Source organism: Petaurus breviceps, unplaced genomic scaffold, assembly GCF_028583685.1.
Source record: "Petaurus breviceps papuanus isolate PSGF00001 unplaced genomic scaffold, PetGlider_PUasm1.0 90847, whole genome shotgun sequence".
Classification (NCBI taxonomy): Eukaryota; Metazoa; Chordata; class Mammalia; order Diprotodontia; family Petauridae; genus Petaurus; species Petaurus breviceps.
The window spans coordinates 2,473,857-2,495,553 of record NW_027187360.1 but is presented as its reverse complement, the minus strand read 5'-3'; the positions used below and the strand labels follow the sequence as shown (position 1 = coordinate 2,495,553).

The 21,697-nt window shown below is 41.2% G+C and overlaps 1 protein-coding gene across 1 annotated transcript in view; it reads left to right on the top strand.

Annotated features, from left to right (window-relative positions):
- PREX1 (phosphatidylinositol-3,4,5-trisphosphate dependent Rac exchange factor 1) overlaps positions 1-21,697 on the top strand; it is a 245,713-nt gene that overhangs the window by 106,429 nt on the left and 117,587 nt on the right. The window contains exons 4-5 of the mRNA XM_069072366.1: positions 7,028-7,132; positions 10,286-10,387. Of these exons, the coding sequence (XP_068928467.1) occupies positions 7,028-7,132; positions 10,286-10,387 (207 nt within the window). The remainder of the gene's footprint in view (positions 1-7,027; positions 7,133-10,285; positions 10,388-21,697) is intronic.

Genomic DNA, 21,697 nt, shown 5'->3' with positions numbered 1-21,697 from the left:
GAGTAACATCCAGAGACTAGCCCATAATCTGTGAGGGTGGTCTAGTGTGTAGAGAAAGAGGAGGGAGTGGATAAAAGGGGGCCTCTATTCCTCTAGATTCTGTGTGTCCTGTGCTATGGCAGCTGCTTCTGAATATGTCTGTACCAAGCCCTTCATGTCCTGAGCAAGACCAGGCCTCCCTCTTCCCCACAGCTGTCCCTCATCAGCAGCTGCAGCATCTTCTGCTCATCTCCCTTCTTTTTTATTTTTATTTTTTTTAGACCCAGCCTCCTTTCCCAACCCCCATGACCAACATCTGTCATTATATAACTGCTAGTTTCCTCATGAGGGAAAAAAAGAGAAAACAACAAAGACTCCTCCAGGGTTCCAGGGAGGAAATTAAACACTTGAGACACTCAGCCATCGAGAGCATAGTTTTCATATTTGTGGGGGTCTTGTGCATGGAAAACAGTTGGAGAATACTTAGTAAAAGAGCAGCAGAATGTGCATAATTATTGTGTTGGGTTGGGTTTAGCAGAGGTGATAAACATAACTTTCTACTATCCCAAGTCCTGAAGTGGAAGAAATATTACTTCATAGGATGTCAGAACTGGAAGGAACATTGGAACTTCGACTGTTAGAGCTGAAAGAGACCTTAAAACTTGAGATGTCAGAGCTGGTTCTGACACTTTTGGACCAATAGGAATGTTAGAAATGAAAGAACAAAGAACAGCAAAGCTCAGAGGTTCTGTGTTAGCAATGTCATAACAGAATGTGAGAGTTGGAAGGTGACCCTTAGAGAGATACTCCTCATTTTATAGATAAAAAAACCAAACAAACGAGAGAGGGGAAAGGACTTGGCTAGAGTCTCACATTTAGATAAAGGGCATTTCACTGTGGGTGTTTTCCTTTGGTGAGGCTGTTGGGGTTAAGTGACTTCCTTGGGGTCACACAGCTAGTAATTGTCTGAGGCCAGTGTTCTTTCGATTCACTGTCCCACTGTGTTTATTTTCAAAGCCATTCTGAAGAGATCTAGGAGTGCCTTCCCTTTCTTTCCCCCAGTCCCTCAGCCTCCTGTGGAACGCCTTCCTCTCCTCCTGGATTACTGTGTGTGTGTGTGTGTGTGTGTGTGTTGCTGCTTCTGCTAGGGCAAGGACTAGGAAACAGCTCTTATTTTGCACTTATCTTGCCTTCTTTGGGGGGCTCACAGTTTCCAGAGGAGCAAGTGGACAGAAGGCCAGGTGTCAGGTGGTGGGGTGGGGTAGGGGGCAGAGAGGGTAAGGTACATGTCTTCTGATTTCAGGGACTCTTCAAAAATAATGGCTGCTATTTGAGTTAGCAACCTACTTGGGCCTTTGGGGGAGTGGCTATCAGAGGAGGAGGTCTTGCCTTAGGTTTTGAAGGTAGTTTGGCTTTTCCTTTAAGTCCCACCATTCTGTACCCCCCTTCCTTTTTTTCAAGCTCCTTTTTGTGTATTAGCATTCTCAGTTAGAATGTAAGCTCCCTGAGGACAGGGATTGAGTTTCCTTTTGTATTTGTGTTCCCAATGCTTAGCAGAGGGCCTGGCACATTTTGCTGTTTTGTTGAGCCGACTTGTCATTTTCCTTCCTCTCTAGCTTGTGTATTGTCAGGATCAGCATTCAAGGTGGCATCATGGTGTTGTTGTTTAGTTGTTTCAATCGTGTCAAGCTCTTTGTGACCCTATTAGGGTTTTCTTGGCAAAGACACCAGACTGGTTTGCCATTTCCTTCTCCAGCTCATTTTACAGATGAGGAAAATGAGGCAAACAGGGTGAAGTGGCTTCACCAGGGTCACATAGCTAGCAAGTGTCTGAGGCTGGATATGAACTTAGGAAGATGACGCTTTCTGACCCCAGGCCCTGTACCACATAGCTACATAGCTGTAGCTGCCATATCTGTAAAATGAGGGTGTTGGTGCTTTATCTACTGCACCACCTTGATGCCCATAGCTGGCACATGGTACTCCTTTAATAAAGGCTTATTGCTATCTTGTCCTTTCTTTGCCTCCATCAAGCCTTATTACTACCTTCAGGTAGAGGTAATCCTTTGTGCTACTCTAGTCTATCTGCTATTAACTTACTGCTTTTTCCTCCCAGACTATGCTAGACTCAATAATTACAACCACAACAATAAAAATTTAGTTATGTGCCAAGCACTGTGCTATTTTTCTCATTTTGCAGGTGAAAAACTGAGTCAAAAGATCGAGTGACTTGCCAGATTAGTCTCAGAGTCCAGATTTGGACAGGTCTTCCTGACTTTAGGCCATGCTCAGGCCTCGCACATGTCCCTTTCGGTATAGTACTGCATGCTGTAGTGGGAGGAGACCTGGATTAGAATTCTGGAGAGCTAAATTCAAGTCCTAACTGCTGCTTACTACTCTCTGACCTATCACTTCCCTTTCCCCTGGTCCTCAGTTTTCTTTTCTATAAAATTAGAATAATGATACATCACCAGAGTCTTTGTGATGAGTAAATGAATGTAAAGTACCTAAAAATGGGGTAGAAACCTTTCATTATTATTTCCTTTTCTCTCCCCCTGGACCTTGGCCTCCAGCCCCTCTGGGACAAACCAGCTAATCATATATTATTGATAATGGGATTTAGAGCTGGTAGTAGCTTTAGAACTCAACTAGGCCAGTGCCTTTATTTTTTTCTTTTTTTTTTGGAGGGGGGAAGTTAGGAGTCAGGATTTTAGAGATGGAAGACCCTTTCACACCATTTAGTCCAATCTCTTCATTCTGCTGATCGTTTAAGGGACTAGTCTAAAGTGAGTGGCAGAGTCAGGCCTTGAACCCAGATCTTGTTTTCACTATTGTACTAGGTTATTCCTTTGATGATCAATTCAGTATTAAGGTATTAATAGCTGATAAAGGCTGAGTGTGTAATTGAATTTCTTCACAGCGGTTTTCAGGACTGACCAATGGTGGGGATTTAAGGCTCTCAGTTAGGCCAGAGGGGAAATTTTGAGGCAGTTGGAGCCATCAAATATACTCTGTGATAGGTGTCAGTTTATAGATCTTACTTGGTGAGATTTTTTAGAAGCTGAAAATCACCTTACTTTAACCTTTGGATTCCATGCTTGCAGCATCTGGACCCAAGATCAGTCTCTCATCCTGTTTTCCCTTTCTATTATCTTGCCCACACGGTTATCTCCCAAATTATAGGCCATTATCCTGCCCTTTTTTCAGCCTCCTGGTTCTTCTTTACAGAGCACTGGTCATTAGGCAAAGCTTTGTTTTTTGCAGATCCAGATGTAGCTGGAAGACATGTATAATCTCCCACATCTGGTGACTGATTTCTCACTTTGTACCTTGGCTAGTTTTGCATGTGGATTGCCCAGGTCCAACTCCAGGTTCTTCCTTTCTTCCCATTTCATCCTTATGGCCTATGCTCATGTTAGGGGAGATCAGACTGATTTGACTCCTTGGTCTTGACTCTTGATCACAATATGTTGGTGAAAGGAGATTAGATTTTTATTCAGATTTAGGTTAAAGAAGGGTGATTGACCTAGAGGTTAGTTGATGACTGGACAGGGTCCCAAAGATGGATGATACAGAGAAATTGATTGATGGCAACAGAGGGTCTTGGGATATTCCATAGTGGATCAGATCAGACTGATACCATAGCGGAATCATAGGTCTTTCTCCAAACACTAAAAAAGGAATTATGTATGTATGTATGTATATATGTATATGTAAGTATATATGTATGTCTATCTATTTCTATATTTATATATCTATAAATATATCCAAGCTTAATTGTAGTCTTATGAGGGAGAAGAGGGAGGAAAGGAGAAAAATAACAAGGTAAAAACTGCATAGCAGAGAACAAAAGAAAACTTACAAGGAAGTAGAGGGAAGATAGGCAGCTCTGAACACAATGTGTAGCATTTATTATATAGACTTTCTTGAAATGGAAATTTATTGCCATCTATTTTGAATCCTCTCATGTTCTGCTGTGCACATGGCAGTGGTTTTTTTTCTTTTCCTATTTTGTATTATTTTAGTTTTAGTATTTGTTTCTTTTTCCCTTTATTTTTTAAGTTTAAAATAAAAACAAGGAATTAAGTGAGCAAAGATTGGGTGGGATATCTGGGTCAATAATATACCTGACAATTAGGGCCTGAGGAGGTCCTGAACAATCATGCTTGCTGCCAGTTTCTTTGTCACAGCCCTAGAAGGTGGGGGATGACATACATCTAGAATCTTGTACTTGACTCTAGAGCTAGCCCGGTCTAGTTTCAGGTTCTGAGTGTCCTAGGTGTAGTGTTGGTGACAGACTTGGTTTCTGAGGCACCGGTCCAATACAGGATAATGGTGGTGAGGGGCCTCATCTCTGACTTATGGAAGGCTGAGTTGGTCGTATTTTACACACTTGTTTACTAGAACAGGGTATAACTACTTGACATAAGGTTGATTAGGTTTAGGGGTAAAGAGGACTACAGATCCAGTTGCTGGGTTTGGAGGAGCTGTGATGGAGGTCCCAGTCTAATAATTGTGAAGATAATAGCCGGATCTGGGGCAGCCCCCTCCTACTTGGATGCTTGGTTGCTATTGAGCATTGAGGCATTATTTTCTGAGACTAAGGGCAGATACAAGGTAGAGTAGATATCACTTTCATATGTGGTAGCCCACTGCCATCTCCTTTTCCCCATCTACCAGACGAGTTGATGGGAACAAAAGGCTTGAGGCCTGAGCATTTTCTCAGGTTTTGTGATGTGGGGCAGAGTAGGAACCATTTTTGGAAATGGCAGTAGGTTGAGGTACAAGAAAACTCCTTATCCAATCTCTGAGAAGGAGTGAAGCTGGTTCTGTACTTTCTGGGTGCAGAAAGAGCATCTAGAGGAGCAGGTCCTAGGTCCTAGGGGAGAGCCTGGTATCAGAGGCCGCCCTCTTGGACCCAGCACTTGATGATCTTTCCACCTTTGGTTGTTGCTACCACCTCTTGGTACCTAATTCAAACATCTATAAATGTTAACGGCTTTAATATTTCATTTCTTACTCTTGTTTTTGAATATTCTAAACCAAAAAAGTATGTGTGTGGGTGTGTATGAGAGAGGAAGAGAGTGGGAGGGAGGGAGGAAGAGAGAGAGAGAGAAAAAATATGTGATGCGATGTGCTTTTCATGATGATAACCTGTGTTTCTGTAGTTTTTTAAATTTTGCAAGCAGGTCATAACAGTCCTAGGAAATACATTGTGCCATTGTACATCTATCCATTGGTCTGTTTATTTTACTTGTATAAAATATATTTTGTTTTGTTTTTATACCACAGTCATTTCCAGAATGCCTCCCCTCTTCCTGTTCTCTTACTTTTCCCCTCAATAACCCCATTTTCTTTTATTTTCTTTTCTGAATTCTCTTCTTCCCCAACACCCTCCCAGAACCAACCCATTACAAATATGTATAGTCATGCAAAATAAATTCCCACATTAGCTGTGTCCAAAAAAAGAAAGAAAGAGAAGAAAACATGCTTCTATCTGCACTTTGAAGTCCATTACTTCTCTATCTGGAGATGGGCAGCATGTTTTTTTATGAGTCCTCAGGAATTGTGGTTTAGTCATTGTGTTGATCAGTTTCTAAGTCTTAAAGTCAATTACCTTTACAGTATTATTGTTGTGTATAAATTATTCTCCTTGTTTTCCTTACTTGCATCAGTTCATAGAAATCTTTCCAGGTTTTTCTGAAACCACCCCCTCCATCATTTCTTACAGCATGATACTGTGTTCCCCCGATAATAAGACCTATCCTGAAAATAAGCCCTCCCCTTACTGTGTAAGATTCCTCTAAAATAAGCCCTCCCCCGAAAATAAACCCTATTGAGATTGCTACTGTAGTAAAGGTGATCCCCTGCCCTACACGCTACATTACGGTACCCTCTGTATGCACCGCTCCCCCCTCCCCCCCCGAAACGCACGCCGTGCTCTGAGCTGCATCCAATCAGAGCTGCAGCAGTGAGCACATCATCCTGTTCTTCCCCAGTGATTTGCTTGCTGGCGCCATTGAGAGCAGTGCCGTGGAGGAGAGCTGAGGCAGGACAACATAAGCCCTCTTCTGAAAATAAACCCTCTGGTGTTTTTCTTTCCAAAAAAAAAAAAAAAAAAAAGACAGTGTCTTATTATTGGGGAAACATGGTAGTATTCTATCATATTCATATACCGTAACTTGTTTAGCTAGTTCCCAATTAATGGCATCATGCCATTTTAGAAGGCTCAGAGAGGTTAAATGATTTATCTGTGCTTACACAGCTGGTAAATGTCAATTGGAATTTGAATCCAGTTCTTTCCACATTGTTTATTCATAATGGATAATGAATATTCAATAAGGAAAGGTCATTGGAAACTTGGAAAAAAGAAAACTGTCTTGTCTCAGAATTTTAAGCTGTGTGTAGCTACAGTGTTTTAGACCTCATTTGACCAGTCCTCATTTAAGCCTCTAGGCTGAAGTATTTGGACTCCTTAAGGCCTCCAGAAAAATTAGAAGATTTGGGTTCATATGTTGCTTTTGCCATTGACTAACATTGTGAAAAACTCTTCCTCCCTCTGGGTATTCTTTCTCATCTATAAAATTAGCAGGCTAGAATAGGCGATTTCTAATTTCCAGCTCCAGATTGTGTATCTTCTCTTCTTTCCAGATGATTTTTGAATTTGCTCTCTAACATACTATTTATGTTAAATAAAATAGCTCTATTTTATAATAACAGACTCATTATCAGCTAATCATTAAGCTCTTATGACTACATGATGCGGATTTGATGTTCTTCCCTTCAAATGGGATAGAAAAAGAAGAAAAATGAATAGATGTATATGGAAGTGGAGGTTGTCATCCTCTCTGCTCAGCTACTATCTGGGCCTCAGTTTCCCCTCTGTAAAATGAAGAGGAGTCTCAACTAGAATATCTTTAAATCCTTTCTATCTCTGGATCCCATTAACCTCTCATCTTCCCAAATCAGAATAGTCCATTCTGACTCAGAGACCACCCCCAAAGATTTACCTCCCCCTTTCTTACAGGAGTGTACTATTTTCTTACAGAAGGACAAATTCTGTGTGTATGAGGAATATTGCAGCAATCATGAGAAGGCTTTGAGACTTCTGATGGAACTGAACAAGATACCTGCCATTCGAGCCTTTCTCTTGGTATGTAAACTTGTACTTTGCTCCCTTTCCCTCCCACTAATGGGGATCCCTTGACCCTCTCAGGTTACTCTGGGTGGGAGGGGGCTTGTCTTGTCCTTGTTTTCTGCCAAAAGGTAACACAGATAATACAGAATTGGATAGACTCCATATGGCAGAGTAGGCAGATCTCCAAGGCACCAGACCATAGAAGGGCAAGTTGAAGGAACATAGAAATCTCTAGAATATAAGCTCTCAGAGAGCAAATACTTTCATTTTTGTCTTTGTATCCCCAGTCCCTAATACAGTACCTGGCACACAGGAAGTCCTGAATAAATGCTTTTGATTAATCAGATGATTGATTGCACTGATGATTGCTCCCTTCAGATATTTGAAGAGCTTTCATGTGGAAGAATAATTAAATGTGCTCTACTTGGCCCCAGAAGTCAAAACTCAGACTATTTTGTAGAAGATTTCATTTAATATTAGGGAGAACATCTGAATAATTAGAGCTGTTCAACAATGGGATGGCTAACCTTGAGAGCCAATGAACTTCCTATCACTGAAAATATTAGAACAGAAATTGCTTGATCACATATGAATATTTTAGACAGATTTCTTGCTCATATAAGGCTTGGACATCTGAGATTCTGAAGTTCTTTCTTATTCTGAGATTTGTTTTTTGTTTCTCCGAATATCTTCCTTTTCTCTTCCCCCCTCCCATATCTTTGGAGAGAAGTCCTGTGAAGGACAGTGAAGCCTAAAAAAGTAATCTGGATTTTTGGGTCCTTTTCAAAAGTGGAATTGAGAGGGACAATAGTGTCTTACTCCCCTCCCTTTCTCTATTCACTCTGTCTCATGACCTTTCATTCCTGAGCATTGACTTGGTTTATTTTAGGGGGGGGTTACCTCTTCAGGCCATGCACTCTAGAGTAGACCAACCATGATCACCTAGCCCATTTTAGGCAAGAATAGAGTGACGTCCACATGACTCAGGATTTAAGGAGCATTTATTGTAGAGCTTGGTTTGACTTCAGCCTGAAAGAGCTCCTTTAGCGAAGTAGCCCTTTGAAATAGGGGCCCCATGGGACAGCATGGGGTCTGTTTTTCTTGTGTCCTCCTGCCAAGGGTCATGATTCTGTGAGGCACTATTGGCCTCCTTTTTCTTTCCCTTGGGAATCCGGATGCTAGTTGGGATCATGTCCATGTGGGAGGATAACAGTGCTAGCTTCACAGCTCTCTTTACTTTGCCTCTCCCCTTGAGGCTTCCATGCCAGCCCTCACTGCCATTTGCCAAATGGCAGCTTGGGGCAGATGACTGAAGGGAGCAAAGGGGGAAGCTGGGGGAGATTGTGCATCCTCGAGGGGGAACTGAAGCCCAAGCCATCTGTTGAGTCTTCATGGGCTGCCTGGCTTCTCTGCTACCTTTTCTCATAATTCAATGCATTAAAACAACCCTGGATTTAAAATCAGAAGATCTGGGTTGGAATCCTGGCTTTTCTATTTACTTTTTGAGTGACCCTGCCTGACCCTCAAGTTTTCCCACCTGAAAAATGAGGCAATTGGACTAGGTTTGTGGTCCCTTCTCATTCTCTATCTTACAGTGTTATTATAACTTTAGTGGCATAAAATGGAATTACAACTCAAAAGGCAGGGTGAGCATATCTGGGCTTTTGGAGCAAGAGTTCCTGAATTTCTTCAAGCTAGGAAGATTTCCTCTTTGCCCAGCTCCTCTGTGGCTGCTGCAAAATCCTCCCTGATTCTCCTTCCCCCTTACTACCCTGCTTTGAGCTGGCGTCATAGGATCATAGGAGCCATTTGGAACAAGTGTTTTCCCTTGAGCACAAAGCCCTTGCTGTCCAGCCAAGGTCTGCCCCAGCATTCCACAGCTGCTGTAACCTCAAGGGCAGGGTGCCCTGGACCCAGGGGAATCAGAGGGTCCTTATTGGGTGATGTAATTGAACCTAATACAAGGAGTTGTCCCTGTTTTGTCATAGAATCTTAGACTATCAGATCTTGTAGGGACATGATTGCAGAATATAAAGTCTCATTGCTGAATGGGTTCTTAGAAAATAGAAAGTCAGAACTGGAAGGGACCTTAGAATAGGCATTGTTGAACTGTGTCCTGGCTACCATAGAAAGAGCATTGTCTCTGGAATGATTGAAATCCCACTTGCTACCTATACTTAACCTCCTTGGGCCTTGATTTCCTCTACTGTAAAAATGAGGGGGTTGATATTTTGGGGAGCAGTTTGAAACTGTGCATACCCTTTGACCCAGCAAAACCACTACTAGGTCTGTATCCCAAAGAGATCAAAGAAAAAGGACCTTTTTGTGATGGCAAAGAATTCGAAATTGATTGGAATCAAAGAATTGAAGGAGATGCTCATCAGTTGGGGAATGACTGAATAAATTGTGTTACATTATTGTGATGGAAAACTATTGTGCTATAAGAAATGACAAGTGGGGTGGTTTCAGAAAAACCTAGGAAATATATGAACTGATAAAAAGTGAAGTGAGCAGAAAACATTGTACACAGTTAACAGCAACTTTGTGTGATGATCAGCTGTGAATGACTTTAGCTGTTCTCAGCAATACAATAATCCAAGACAATTGCAAAGGATGTGTGATGAAAAAATGCTATCTGCCTCCAGAGAAAGAACTGGTGGAGTCTGAATGTAGATTAAAGCATACTGCTGAAATTTTCTTTATTTTTAGTGTTTGTTTTTGGTCTGTGTTCTCTTTTTCAGCATGGCTAATATGGAACTATGTTTTGTACAACTGCACAGGTATAATCTATATCAAAGTGCTTGCCTTCTTGAAGAGGGGGAATAGAACTTGAAAATCAAAAATTATTTTTAAAAAATGAGTTTATATGAATTCAGAAAATCTAAAATAAAAGCATTCTTTAAAAAAACTAAAAAATGAGGGAATTGGGACTAGATAGCCTCAAAGATCCTTTCCATTTGTATATCTGTTATTCTTGAAGGGATCTTAGAACACACAGTGTTAGAGCTAGATCTTTCTAGCCTTAATACATAGATTGTAAGAATTGGAAATGGATATTAGAATCTTAGGACAGAGCGAGCATTATTGAGGAATGGAGGAACATAGAAAGACTGGTAGGAAGAACTTGAGAACCTAGGACATGATGTATATCTTTTTATTTGGTTGCAGAGCTGTATGCTTTTAGGTGGCCGAAAGACTACAGACATCCCCTTGGAGGGCTACCTGCTGACTCCGATTCAGAGGATTTGCAAGTACCCTCTGCTTCTCAAGGTAGTGTGTAAATCTTTGCTCTTTCCTTGTCCTGGTTCTTCACAGACTTTCTGAGGCCCTGATACCTTTTGTAGTCCTGGAGCAACATGGAGGAGTCTTGATAGACTGTAGAGATGTCATCAACTAGGCAGGTGCTGGGGTTGGGGGAGCAAACAAGGTGGTGGGAATTGGCTCGTGTACAGCAGTTAGGCCATAAATTTCCCTCAGATGTAGTGCCTTGTCTGAGTGTCCATGAACATCTCTGTGCATGGGGAAGGGGACTGGGCCTTGCTGACCTAGGATGATTTGGCTCTTCCCCCATTCCTGCAATGCATTTCTTGGCGGCTTCTGCCGCTTGGAATCCTTAGCTCTTCCTTCAGAGCCTCTCCTGGTTGTGCCCAGCCTATCTTGGATATATTGTGTATGTACTTACATGCAAAGGTGTTCTGGAGCCAGCTTGTACCGGCTAGCAAGAGATGTTTGATCTGTGAATGCTGCTGTTCAGAGATTGATTTATTGTTGTTCTGTTGATTGTTGAGACTTTAGAAAGTGAGAGAAAAATGTGAATACTGCAGATTAAACTTAAAAGTGTGTCCTGGGCAAATTTTTCTCTTTCATAGAGCTAGTTGTTAAACATTTTGTAGCATAGTCCTGCTTCTTTGTGCCTCTGTTGTTTCCCTCAGTTGGAATGTAAGCTACTTGATGGCAGAGTATTCCTAGCACCTAGCAGTGTTCCTGCACGTAGTAGGTGCTTAATAAATCACTGTTGATTGATGATGCACAGGCCATTCCTGTTCCGGTAGGAATTGGACTAGCTGTTGCCTGAGGGCTCTTTCAGCCCTGCAATGCTGATATTCTGAGTGATTATGAGAGCCTGAGAACTGCCTGGCAGGAGGGTTGGGCAAACAGCCCACAGGAAGCTGCGATTAAGCCTTGGGGTCGGTTTGCATTCTTGACAAAGAGCCTCCTCGATGTTTATAGTGTCCGGCTTCCCCTCAGTTGCTGCTTCCTTGATTTCTCAGCCTCCAGCTGTGTTTATTGAAGACCATAGAGGGCCAGGCATCGTGCCCTGGACGCCAGGGAGAACCTTGGGGAGACCTGGTGTTCTCCGCTCCGGATGGATCTGCTCAGGGTGCCCCTGCTTCTGGCTCTCACATGCAGAGCTATTGCAAGAGAGAACTATTGGTGCTGGGGGTGGAGTGAGGGGGAATTTCATCTTTTTAAAATTCTTGGGCTTTTTGGTAACATTTTCCAATTGTGAGTCAAAGGCCATTCCTTCTGCTTGGATCAGCAAAGCCCGAAGTATGTTTATCATGCATCTGGAAGTCAAGAGACCTACCCCTTTATTCATTAGCTGTGTGACCTTGGGGAAGTGGTTTCCTACTTTGGGTCTCAGTTTCCTCCTTTGTAAATGGAGGAAGTTGGATTAGATGATTTTTGACATGCTTTTGTAGCTCTGACATTCTGATTCCCTCCCCACCCCTCCCCCCCTTTCTTTGTAGTGGATTGCTAGTGTGATTCCTCTTCTGTGGGTCCCAGTTTATTTATCTGTATAATTGGGCCTCGTTTTCCTTATATAAAAAAAAGAGAGGCAGGGGTTAGGGGAGATGATCCCGTCCAGCCCTACACCTCAGTCTCTTCATTCTTGGCCGCTCTTGTCTAATACAGGCAGCCAAGGTCGAGGAAAGTGGGTGGCTGAGAGAGAACAGATAAAGCAAAAAATGGAGAAATGACAGCCCTCTGGGGAAAAGCCAGAAAGTCTTCACTTTAATATTGCCCAAGAATAGACTGTGTGGTCTATTTTGGCTGGATAATCCAGGGTTTCTATAATAGGGGATTAGTATTTTCTCACTCTGCTGAAGTCTCTACTTTTCAAATCAAATTCTTCAGGTTAGGTGTTTATTTGTCTTCTCCCATGGTAGGAAGATCACATCAGCACTAACTTAGGCAGGTCATTTAATTGACTATTAGAGCTGGAAGGGACCTTAGTACATAGAATGTCAGGGCTGAAGGGGACCTTAAAACAAGGAACACAGAATAGTAGAGTTGGAAGAAACATTGGAACACAGTCTTAGAACTGAATGGAAACTTAGCATTTAGAGTGTCTGGAATGGAAGGCTTTCTAGAGCAAATAACATAGCATGTTAGAGCTGGGAGGGATGTTCAACCACAGAATGTTAGAGCTAAATGGCATCTCTAAGGTGAAGAGGCAGTTAGGTATTACAGGGAATAATAGAATGCTAGACCTGGAGTCAGGAAGAAATGGATGCAAATCCATCCTCAGATACTTAATAACTGTGTGACCCTAGACAAATCATTTGAGCTCTTTCTGCCTCAGTTTCCACATTTGTGAAATGAAGATTAATAATAGTACCTACCTCTTAGGGATGCCATAAAAATAAAATGGAAAATACTTTGCAAACCCCAAAGTGATACATAAACTCTAGCTGTTGTTACTCTTATCTGAGTGGACTTATCTGAGTTACCCTGGGCAAATAGTTTAACCTTAGTTTCCTCACCTGTAAAATGAGGATTATAATCGCACATGGTTTTTGTCAGGGTCAAATCAGATAAGATTTGTGAAGTTCTTAGTAAGTACTAGATGCTTAATAAATGCTTGTTTCTTTCCTTCCTTCCTCATCCTGTGCGATTCTTGTCCATTTCTTTCTTCAGACTTTTTTACCAAGGTTAGATGAGCCAAAAGCCTAACTCTTTTATCCATACCTGTGTGACACTTGGGTTGCTGACTCATTAGACTGTGAATAGGCACAGCTTTTTACCTTTCTTTGTATTCCCACTCCCTGCCATGGAACATATAATCAATGCTTATTGACTTGTTTCTTTATTCTCTATATTTAACTGACCCATCTGCTTTACCCATTGTAATTTTGTTGATGATGTATTTTTTACCACTTTTTACACTTACACCGGCAATATGCTTTTGCTTGCTTACTCCCTACACAAGTCTTTCTTTTGCTCTTGGATCACCTGAAGTTTACATTCTTCTGAGACTGTGGTATTTTCTGATTTGAAGCCAAATAGCACACTGTTGGAATATTGGAATTAAAGAAATAGGGTTTGGCTCTGGGGAACAACTTGAGATCATTGGATGCACTATGCACTTTCCCAAATATGATCAAATCTTTCCTAGTATCATTTTCTTCCTGAACTCTGTATTTATGTCATTGGTCCAACTCCTATTCAAAATATGCATGCTAATGGATTTAGGCTTTCCATTTGACTGAATTATATAATCTGCATTTTTCACTCACTTTATTTCTTCAGTGTGATTTTTTTTCTTTTCTTTTTAGAGGGCAATTGGGGTTAAGTAATTTGCCCAATGGTACACGGCTGGATTTTGTGTGTGTGTGTGGGTGTGGGGGGGTGTTAAGTGTCTGAGGCCGGAACTGAATTCGGGTCCTCCTGACTCTGGGGCTGGTGATTTACTCACTGCGCCACCTAGCCGCCCCTTCAGTGTGATTTCTGAACTGATTTTTTTTTTTAATGATCTAGAATTTCATTAAAAGATTATAGTGTTTTGGTACATTGCTGAGTATATAGAAGACACATAAGCATCTATAAATTGTTATCAAATGAGGGAATGAGTCTCAGTGAATTCGGCATAATGTCCTAGGCAAACAAGAGGGTATGGAAAATTTCACCATCCATGAGGAATCAAATTTTTATATTTGAAATTTTAAATATGTGTGGATGTTCTTCATGACATTGACTTACATGATATTGATTATGGATTCAGGTTATCTTTTTGTGTGGGAAATACTTTATTTGAAGGAAGCAGTTATGGCTGCATTTTCCTCTTCTGAGTCAAATTTTTTTTTTAAATCAACCAATCACATATACAGTAGGTTGTTATAATTTCTATATTTCTTAGTCAAATGTGTAATTTTGAAGATATGGGCCTGGTTCAGGAAATTGAATATGAAAGTCTGTCTATTTCATTCTTGTGTTTTCCTTCAAAGATATCAATGATGAATTCTGAGACAGTTTTCTTAAGAATTTATAGTGATGAGAAAGCAGGCATATATGTAGTTACTAATATCTTTTTCATCTGCCTTAAATTTGTTAATATTGCTATTTGTACAAACGTATAAAGTGTATGTGTCATGGCCAGATAGCAGTTCATCTGAAAAAGAACTTGAATCTTAAAAGTCTGAATCAGATGTGATACATAGTTAGAAAAGTTAATGTGATGACAGGCTACACATTAAGAAAGGTGGTGTTCTCACTACACATGGAACCTGGCAGTAGGGGGTGCCTGTTAAATGCCTATCAATTGACTATTTGACTGAACAACTTGATGATAGTACAATTAAAAATGGCACTCTTCTGGTTGTCTACGATAGTGGATTCAGTTCTGGGTAGCGCATTTTAGGAAAGCCATTTATGACCTGGAAAGGGCACAGAGAAGGGTGAGTCGGGCAGTTAAGATTGTTCCATAAGAGGATCTGTTAAAAGAACTGGAGAGATTTGACTTGGAGAAGATAGTGGGTGATGTGAGAGTTGACTTCATATATTTGAAGGGCTGCCATGGGGAAGAGAGATTGGGCTTGTTTTTCTTGGTACGTCTTGGATCTTGAAGTAGGTAGATACTGTGGAGGCAAATGTCAACTTGATGTAAAAAAACAAACTTCTTTAAAATTAGAGCTATCCAAGAAGTGAAATGAATTTGATTAGATGGGAAGTGCAATCCCCCTTTACTGTAGATCCTGAAGCAAAAGCTGAATGAGCACTTATGACGGGATTCTTGTTCAGATGTGGTTTGGAGTTAATGGCATCTGAAGTCTCTTATGTGCTTGTATAGTCTTTCTTTTGGAATCTTCTTTTTGAGCTATTTAAAGAATTGATCCCTGATTGCTTTTGAAATTACGCTGCTTCCAGCACGGATTTCTTTAGTATATAATTAGTAAGGTCCAGCCACTCTTCTTGAATTTCTATTGTTAATTTCCATTGTCATATCCTCATTTAGTACATTGGGAATGATGTTGCTTCATTTTAAATGTCCATTGACCTCACTGATGAGAATAGATGACTCTAAAGACACCAGGGTATCTGTTCCATTTCAGACTTATTTGTTGTCCTTCTAGTTTCATCTCAGGATTATCTGGCTTAACTACATCTCTCCACAAATTTTCTGCATACTCAATAACTAAATTTATTTTTCTGTGATGCTACCAATACATAGTCTTCTGAAATCTTTCTCCCCAGTTTTATTTACTTACTTCACTTATTTATTTACTTATTTATACCCAAGTTAAGTGTTGCCCTTGGCTGTAGTGTTTCCCCTCTTGTCAAGGATGTGTTTTCATTCTTCTGGTTTAGGACTTTGTGTCACTTTAGTGTGAGCCATAAGAATTAGAGCAGAAATCCTCTTTGAATTCCCACTGTTCAGTTTTTTCAGTTTAGTGCTTTATTGTGTGTGTGTGTGTGTGTGTAGCTGCTTCTCCTCATGGGTTTCATGGCTTCTCTAGGAACTTTTGCATGCAGGACCCTGATGTTCAGAGAGAAGTGCTGAGCTGAACTGCAGGCTCTATCTTGGAGGCATCTTGGGTCCATTCGACCCACAGCATTCCGTTGTATTCAGTGCTGCCCTTCAGCTTTGTCATTCTAAGATTCTTTGACTTCCTTCTTGTTCATTAGTAGGTTGCACAGGAAGTCTTCAGCTTCTGTAATCTTATTTTTGTTGTCCCCAGGATGGCCTGACCACTCCCACACTTCTCCCCCTTTCGCCTTCCTCCCCCTGTCAAACCACAATATCTGCCTTTCCATCTTGCCTCTCTGGGTTGAGAGGTTGTTTATTTTTTTAACATCCTGCCCACTGCCATTGTATAATGTTGGTTGGGTCACACCTCCTGTTTGTCAGTGGTGAGCAGGTAATGGGTTTATGGCAAGAGTGTGAAGCAGCTCATCCCCTCAGCTATGCTGAAGAGGGAAGTGTGAAGGAGATTCTGAGTCTGATGATTAAGGGTTTTTAATCATTAATCAAAAATATATTGAAAGCTGCCTCTGTACCAGACACTGGCTGGAGGAAGACGTTTTGTTTGGTGTATATAGAATCATAGTATGTTAGCGCTACAAGGAATTAACCACAGAACACACAGTTTTATATTTTGACAGGACCTTAACACACATAAGGGGCATGGTGGGCAGGGAAGGTTATAAGCATTATTAGGCCCCTCCTGTGTTCCTGGCAAAATTTTTACAAATATTATTTCATTTGATCCTCACAACAACCCTGTAAGGTAGGTATTATTATTATCCCCATTTTATAGGTGAGGTTAAATGACTTTCAGGGTCATATAGTAACAAGTGTCAGAAGCTGCATTGGAAGTTAGCACTTCCTGACTCTAGATCCCGAACTCTTATCTACTGCACCACTACCTGCCACTAAAAAAGAATAAAATAGAATATTAGAGTTGTAAAGAAGCCTTAGAATGCAGGTATAAAAGATCCCTCTGCTAGGATATGGGTACTTCTGGAGATCCCTGAGACCCTTTAAGGGGGTCTGTGAGTTCAAAACTCTTTTCATAATAATACTAAGATAATTTAATTTTTAATATGATAAATTTAGATAGCTATACACATAAACAAAGACTCTTGGTGGGGGGTGGCCTTTAGTAGTTTTTGAGAGTGTAAAGGGGTCTTGAGACCTAAAAGTTTGAGAACTGACTAGGTGATCTCTTAAGTACCCTTCTAGCTCTAAATTCTATGGTATTATGAGTGCCAAATTGGGAATTAAATTTGGAGATGAGAAATTGACATTTACTCAGGCTCTAAACCTATGATCCTGTTTCTCCTTGGCTCAGGGAAATGACTAATCTTCGAGTTTTTGCCTGTCATATCCAGAATAATGAAATAGCCAAGAAAGTTATTAAATCATTTGCATGTGATCTGCTTATAATTGCCATACCATGGATCTATTCCTAGACAGTTTGCTTTTTGGCAGATTGCAAATATGGTATTGTCTTATTCCTCTCAGAAGTGAATGGTTCCTGGGCTTTTTTTTGGGTGGATGGAGAGAGTGGGGAGGAAATACCTTCTCATCTCATCTTCAACATATTCTCACTTATTTAGACACAGGACAGACTCACAGACCTGAGGGATAGGGAAAGCCACAAGAAATATTGGTCAGAAAGAGTTTTATAGTACAAAGAGGGCTGGACTTGGTGTTGAGAGAAACCTCGGCTTAAATCCTGACCACTGAGAAGTAATAACCTCTCTGAGACTTAGTTTCTTCTGGGGTTAATACTGCTTTAATTACTTGCCCCATGGGGTTATTATGAGTATCAGATGTGAATATGTTTATAATTTAAAAAACCCCTTATATACTGCATATGATGATGGTGTCCCCTTGGGAAACAGAGATAAATGGGGAGATCCATAGAACAGTGCTCCTGTCCTTATTGGGATAGCTACTTTTAAGGTGGGATACACTTCTCAAGCTGGCTGGACAACTGAGTAGAGCCTTGAGGCTCAAACCTTGTCTGTGGTACATCCCCCAGGAAAAAGTTAATAGGGAGTAGGGCTTGGTTTCACTGAAATTCTAAGTTCTTGCCTCATTGTCTTTCTGTCCTTTTCCATCTCTTTCTTCCTTTTCTAACTTCTTTTTATTCTTCCCTTTAGCTTTTTTCCTTTCTTCCCTTTCCTCCTTTCCTAATCTTCTTCTTATGGTCAGTCAGTATCTTGGAGAGGGAAAAATTAATCAGGAAAACACTCTTAGTTTATTTTGTTTTGCTTTTGAAATAAAGTCTCGGTTGTCTGTGTACTGGGGATACCTAGCCTGATCTTAATGTCTTATAAACCTAGGCCTCTTGATCAGGGAATGTATCTTTGGAGAATTATGTCTAAGACCAAGTTGAGGTCTGGGTGCTTTCTTTGTAAATATTATTGGAGGACAGATAAGCCATCTTGCCCACAGGCCCAGATGAATTGGTGTAATATCCTCTACAGTGAGGGTACATCCTCTCTTCTTAGAAACCCTAATATTTAGCTACTCTCTGAAACCACAGAAACTAGTGAGGCTGTTTGGAACAGCACTGGATCTTGATATCAAGAGATCTAGTTTCTGATCTCAGCTCTGCCAGTGAAGGCCTCTGTCAATGGACAAGTCACTCATCCTTTCTCAAGCCTCAGTTTTCTCCTCACTAAAATGGATTGAGACCAGATAATCTCTCTGTGGTTCTTCCCAGCTCTAAGATTCGCTATTCCATTGGGAATACATTCAAGTATTTAATGATTGCCCCTATTAGTTCTTTAACATAGCTGTCTTAAAACCTTCCTGCTGCTGTTGGAGCCCAGTTCTCTATTCTTTCTGCCCTAGTTGGAGCTATAGAACAGTTGGCCACTTCCTTCTGTTTATTTTCTAAAATTAGGGACGCTACTTCCATTCAGAAATCTTTTGTCTGGCTCCATCAGGAGCCTAGCCAGGATGTGGGTGGTGGGATTTCGGTAGTTGTATGTATTTGCTTTTCAAATAGCATTCTGAAGCAGGAAATGGGTGGACTTGAGGAGACTTGACTGTCTGGGGGCATTTTGGTTCTATTTCCAGCTTAGACTTATTGTGCGTCTGTGAACAAATCACCTAACTTTTCTAAAACTAATGCTTATCAACTCCTCAGGCATGCTGAAGAGGGAAGAGAATCAGTGGATTTGCTCTCTTGCAAGATTGAGGAGGGACAGGGTCAAGTTTGTTGTCTTTGGTATTAGGGGTGGGAGTGGGAAGGAGGAGCTTTGGTTTGGTATGAAGAGAACTACAGTGGGAGCAGGTCTCCTCTTAGAAGCTTCTCTTTGGGTCAGCTTTAGTGTAGTTAAATGGACAGTGGGCTTGGAAGTCAGAAAACCTGGGATCAGGTCCTTATCTTCTTCCTGCTGTACTTTGGGCAGGTCACTTTACTTCTCTGAACTTTTTCTTATCTGTAAGATGGTTGTTACATATACTATCTACTTCACAAAAGTCTTATGAGGAAAGCGCTTTGTAACTGAAAAGCACTATAGGAATGTACTCTTCCTCAAAGGATGATATCATGGAAAGGGGTAGTAGGTTTGGAGTTTAGACTTGGGTTTTAATTCTGACTTTGCTACTTTCTTATCCACTGAGCAAGTCATTTAGCAATGTTAGGCTTCAGTTTCCTCATCTATAAAATTGGAAGGAGTTGAATTCGGTGATTCCTAAGGCACCTTTCAGGTCTAAATCTATGATTACCTCCTTTCCCCATCCTCAGGCAAGTGTTTAACCTGGGTTTGGAAATTCTTGCTCTCTGTCTCCACCTGATGGCCATTTGGTACATGATCTGTGTGTAGTAGTTACGTCAGTCTGACAGCAGCCACTTTTTGTGGTTCATCCTCTTCAGGTGAGGATTAGTAGAAACTGTGAGACTCCAGGACAGATGCATCCTTCCAGAGGACCATAGATTTAGAGCTTTTGACATAGTACAAAACTCTCATGTTACAGATAAAGGCCCATCGAGAGGTGATGACGTGCCTGAGGTTACGCATTTTGTAACATACAGAACAAGAATTGGAACCAAGGTCCTCTGACTCCAAATCCAACTCCTTTCTACTACTCAGTGTTTGACCCAGATCAAGATCCTCCTCTCCTTCCAAGAAGGCTACCTGGATCCATTCTAGTGAGCCCTTTTCTGAACGCAGCAGCTCTCCAGAGTCAGAAATACAGTTTCATTCTTGACCGTTCTCTTTGTGAATTCTGTCTCCACAATTTAGACTATAAGTTGTATAAGGGGAGAACCTGGGATAGAGTTCCAAGTGGGACTCTCAGGAAGCTTGGTACTAGCTAGATGATCCTGGGGCTGAGTTTGTCATCCATCCATTTACTAAAGCTAGAGAGTCATGTTGGGATCAGACCGTGGAGGTTCCCAAGTATTCTTGAGTCTCAGATTACTTCTCAGTAAAATGTGGCTTCCTCCTGTGAGTTATTATTTATGCTTCAATGGGTGATGCAGAAGAGAGTTTTGACTGTCTTCCCACTTGACCCCCGAGGCAATAGCCAATGCTATTCCATTTCTAGGGTGGTCCCATTGCATAGTGCTACTCAGCCCACTATTGTAGAAGAGTCCTAGAAGAGAGGGATATAGTTTTACCCAGGGTTGGTGGCAAGACTAGAACCCATGACTTCTGGTCCGGTGTTCCACCTGTCACTGTATTATAGAGTGGAAGATGAGGCTGTATCTCTAGTTTGGAATGAGACTTTGGAGATTCCCCAGGGCCATTTGGTCTCTGTGGCAGTTTGGTAGAGGAAAAAGAGCATCTTGGAATCAAGAGACCTGGCTTCTAGGTCTGGCTTCCATGTTTACTAGCTATGTGACCCCAGACAAGGCACTTGAACTCTCTGAGCTTCAATGTTCTCCTCAGGAAACTGGATGTAAGAATATTCATCCAGTTTCCTTAATAGCATTGTTGTAAGGGAAGTACTTTGTCAAAATGAAAATAGTATAGAAATAGAAATTATTCGCCTCATGTTATCCTCTGATTTGATCTAGAGAGTCTCCTCTTCTATGCCAGGCAAATTAATAGTACTGGGTGGGAGGTATCCCCTGTACCTAGCACAACGAATGGCATGTAGCAGGTGCCCACTAATGCCTAAAACTGAGGAGAGGAGGGAGGTGGTGTGGTTTAGTGGTATTAGAATTAGAATCAGATGATCTGATATGGAATTCCTGCTCTGCTACTTTCTGCTTGGGTGAAATTGGGTAAGTCACTTCTTCTTTCTGGGTCTCAGTTTCCTCATCTCCAACATTAGTACTTACAGGAGATGCTCTCCCAAGGCTCCTCTGAGCTTGGATATTCTGTATGCTAAGGCCCCTCCCTCTTATTTGTTCTGTGAACCAGGTAGGGGTACAGAATGGTATCACACTTGTATCAATGGCTATCATTTTGTTCCTGGATTTTGTTTTTAAAATTAAAAAAATTTTTTTTAATCACTTAGACTAATTTCACTTCCCATGCTTGAGCTGGTATTTGTGTTTCCAACCCATCAAGAGCAAATCTCTGGAGACCACATTCAGTTTCACTTCCCTGTCCTCCATCCTGAGTCTTCTTGACTTGATTGCAGCATTTGCTACCTTATATCCCCATCCCCCACTCCCCTTACTCTTTCCTCTCTGGGTTTTGTAACATTGTTCTCTCCTGTTTTTCCTAATTGTATCTCTCTTAGACTCCTTTCCTGGTCCTTCAGCCATGTTACACCCACTAACTGTGAGTGTCCCTCAAAAGAGGATTTTAGCTTATATATATATGTAGTTAAATTGTATTTTTTTCCATTAATAAGCATTTATTTTCTCTTCCTCCTATCTCCTC